General features: G+C 39.5%; 2 protein-coding genes across 2 annotated transcripts; both read left to right on the top strand.

Annotated features, from left to right (window-relative positions):
• Positions 1-475: 475 nt before the first annotated feature.
• LOC141588101 (uncharacterized) lies at positions 476-2,858 on the top strand. Its single transcript, XM_074409556.1, has 5 exons — positions 476-1,153; positions 1,245-1,799; positions 1,926-2,010; positions 2,194-2,485; positions 2,588-2,858. Exons 1-5 carry the CDS (start codon positions 476-478, stop codon positions 2,856-2,858), a joined length of 1,881 nt encoding a protein of 626 aa, XP_074265657.1.
• A 2-nt stretch (positions 2,859-2,860) lies between these two features.
• LOC141588100 (uncharacterized) lies at positions 2,861-3,460 on the top strand. Its single transcript, XM_074409555.1, has one exon. The coding sequence runs from the start codon at positions 2,861-2,863 to the stop codon at positions 3,458-3,460; it is 600 nt and encodes a 199-aa protein (XP_074265656.1).
• The last annotated feature ends 341 nt before the right edge of the window (positions 3,461-3,801 follow it).

The raw sequence follows: 3,801 nt of genomic DNA, 5'->3' as shown, positions 1-3,801 counted from the left end.
CCTACCAAGTCATATGTGGAAGCTCTTACTGCTAGCCCTGGAAGTGTAGGGTCTTTGGATGGGAGACTGGAGGAACCACCTGGATTAGTTTCCAATGGATAGAGTTGCATTCTGGAATGTGAGAGAAATAAATGGGGCCAACAAACAGCTTGATGTTAGGAATTTTTTATTTCAAAATAAATTTGGTCTATATAGATTAGTAGAAACAAAGATCAAAGAACAAAATTTTGCTACAGTTTTAGGTAATTTAGGGAATCATTGGCAAGTGATTAATAATAATGATTATCACCATGGTGGTAGAGTTTGGGTAATTTGGGATCCTCAGATCTTTGGAGTGTCCTTATTACATAAGAATAGTCAGGTCATAACTGTCAAAGTGGCTGAATTCTCTTCCGGGGATGCATTTTTGTTGTCTGTTGTGTATGGCTGAAATGATGATGGGGAGAGGTTAGATTTATGGACTCACCTGAAGGAGATGAAACTCAGATATCAGGGCCCTTGGGGAGTCTGTGGAGATTTTAATTGTGTTTTGAATTTTAATGAGAGGATTGGTAGAGAGGTATCCTGGGCAGACATTGCTGAGTTCAGAGACTGTGTTACTGTTTGTGGTTTAATGGATATTAAGGGTCAAGGAGCTTTCTTTACCTGGAACAACAAACATGCTCCTTCTTCTAGGGGCTTCTCCAGAATTGATAGGTTCCTAGTGAATGATGAGTGGATGGACTTATATCCTGATGCCTATGTCCATTTCCTTCCTGAAGGTCTTTTTGACCACAATCCTTGTGTCTATTACAGAAGAAATAGTGGGGTTCAAAGGAAAAGGCAGTTCAAGTACTATAACATGTGGAGCCTTTATCCTGAGTTCAAGAATGTTGTTCACAATTCCTGGAATGTTTACATACCAGGCACTCCCATGTATCAAGTGGTTACTAAATTGAAAAATTTGAAAGGCCCTCTGAAATTGTTGAATAGGAATGGCTTCTCCGATGTTGAAAAATCTGTGGGAGTGGCTAGAGCCTTACTGGAGGATATTCAAGTTCAAATGCACTTAAATCCTACTGATCCTGCCTTATTAACTGCTGAGAGTGCAGCTGCTAAATCTTATAGACACCTTAGTAAGATTCAGCATAGCTTCTTAAGCCAGAAAGCAAAAGTGGATTGGATGAAATATGGTGATGAGAATACACGATTCTTCCATAGTCAGATAAGGGCTAAACAGGTGCAACAGAGTCTTGAATATTCAGAGTACAGATGGGGTGATTCACTCAAACTTGGATAAGATTGAAGCAACATTTTTACACTACTACAAGAATCTGCTAAGGTCTTCTCTTCCAACTACTGCTGTCGATGAGCCTACTGTTAGGCAGGGGAAACTGGTCACTCAGGACCATTGCTTCATTTTGTTGGCTGAGGTGACTGATGTTGAGATTAAAGAATGCCTTTTCTCCCTCTCGTCTATGAAATCTCCTGGACCAGATGGGTACTCAAGTCAAGTCTTTAAAGATTCTTGGGAGGTAGTTGGGGGTGATGTTATTACAGCCATTAAAAATTTCTTCCAGGCTGGGAAACTTCTCAAACAGGTGAATACAACTAATATTACCTTAATCCCTAAGTCTTCTAACCCAACCAGTGTTCTGGATTTCCGTCCTATTGCTTGCTGCAACACTCTTTATAAAACTTTGGCTAAAGTTTTGTGTAAGAGGCTGAGCAAGATTCTTCCTGACATTGTAAGTGAGAGTCAGGGGGGCTTCATTCAGGGTAGGAATATAGTTGAGAATGTCCTCATTTGTCAAGATCTGGTTAGACTCTACAACAGGGAAGCTGCCTCCCTAAGATTTTTAGTCAAAATAGATCTAAAGAAAGCTTATGACTCTGTGGAATGGGGATTTCTTTTACAAATGATGAAATCTCTTCATTTTCCCTAGAAATTCACTGACTTAGTAATGACCTGTGTGACTAGTCCTAGATACTCTCTGAATATCAATGGTAACAAATTTGGCTTTTTCAAAGGTAGGAGAGGCTTAAGACAGGGTGATCCCCTTTCTCCCCTCCTCTTTACTATTTTTATGGAATACCTCTATAGGGTTATAGGGGTAGTTGCATAGTAGGATGGTTTCAGATTTCATCCACTGTGTGGTCATCTTAGACTTAACTATTTATTATTTGCTGATGACCTTCTGCTCTTCTGTAAAGGGAATGAGACCTCAATAATGTGGATTCTTAGAGCCTTCTCTACCTTCTCATCAGCTTCTGGATTATGCCTGAATAGGAGTAAATCTGATATCTACTTTAATGGGGTCAAATATGGCATAGTTGAGGACATATTGCAGATCTTTGGGTTTCATAGGGGTAGTCTTCCTTTCAAGTACCTGGGAGTCCGTATCTCCTCTAAGAAACTGACTAAGAAAGAGGGCCTGAAGCTGACTGATAGAATTGTGGCTAGAAGTAGGGGATGGGGGACTAAACATCTGACTTATGCTGGCAGGCTACCTCCCGTGAACTCAGTTTTAGCTACCTTGCACTCCTATTAAGCGTCCATCTTCCTGATTCCAAGTGGTATAATGAATAGGATTACCAACATCTGCAGGAACTTCATTTGGAGAGGAACCTCTGGCTACAAGATTTCTCCTAATGTCAAGTGGGACACCTGCTGCTTGCCTAAGGAAGAAGGGGGGCTTGGCATAAAAGATGCTAAAACTTGGAACAAGGCTTTGCTTGGGAAATATGTTTGGTGGCTTGCTAACAAAAAGGATTATTTATGGGTTCGGTGGGTGAGCCATGTCTATATGAAAAATATACCCTGGACTGAGTACATGGCCCCTACAGACTGTAGCTGGCCATGGAAAAAATTTCTTTGATAATGACTCTTTTCAAGGAAGCCTATCATAACAACCAATGGCTCAATTCAACTATGGATTACAATGTGAAATATGGATATGAATGGTTGAGAGTGCATAAACCTAAAGTTGATTGGAGATTCCTATTTTGGAATACTCTTAATATTCCCAAATGCTCTTTTGTGTTCTGGGAATTCTTGCTCCAGAGGTTACCTACGAGAGATAGACTCATTAGAAGGGGACTGTCAATTGACCCTACCTGTCCCATATTTCTGAGTATCGCTGAAAACCATTACCATCTTTTTTATGATTGCCCATTTTCTGTGAACTGTCATCAGTTCATGCAGGCTCATATGGCTGTACAATTCAGGCTGCCAGACCTGGTAACCTGGTTCTCAACTACCAGACGTGTCACTAAACTTCAGAGGAGATATATTGGATCTTGTTATGTTGCCTTGTTTTATTGGATTTGGAGATGCAGAAATGAAGCCTGGGTGGACAACATTGTAAGGAGGCCTGGTGTTGTGGTGCAGCAGATTTTGGCGGATGTTAAGAGTAGATTTCTGAACCTCAATGTTACTGTGCTAAAGAGTAAAGATAGAGCTTGGTTCCAAAATTTGTAATCTTAGCTTTTCTTTTCTTCTTGTTTGTGCCATATACTGAACTGATGTATACCCCATTTTTGTGAAATGATGATATATACTTACCTTTCCCAAAAAAAAAACAATTTTCACATTAAAAACCTCCTAAACCAATTATCGCTTCATTGTTTTACTATCATGGCTCCCCTAATCCTAGCAATTAGGAAATTAGCAACTCATAACGATAAATAAAACAATAACGATTGATAAAACAATAATAAACATGGCATAAAAATGAATTGAAGGAAGTTGCATAAACTAAATAATAAATTCGAATAACTAACAACAATTAAGAGACAAGAGATTAAAAGTTGCAAAAGGGA

Source organism: Silene latifolia, chromosome 6 (assembly GCF_048544455.1).
Source record: "Silene latifolia isolate original U9 population chromosome 6, ASM4854445v1, whole genome shotgun sequence".
Classification (NCBI taxonomy): domain Eukaryota; kingdom Viridiplantae; phylum Streptophyta; class Magnoliopsida; order Caryophyllales; family Caryophyllaceae; genus Silene; species Silene latifolia.
The sequence above is the reverse complement of the archived record's forward strand: the minus strand, read 5'-3'. Positions and strand labels throughout refer to the sequence as shown.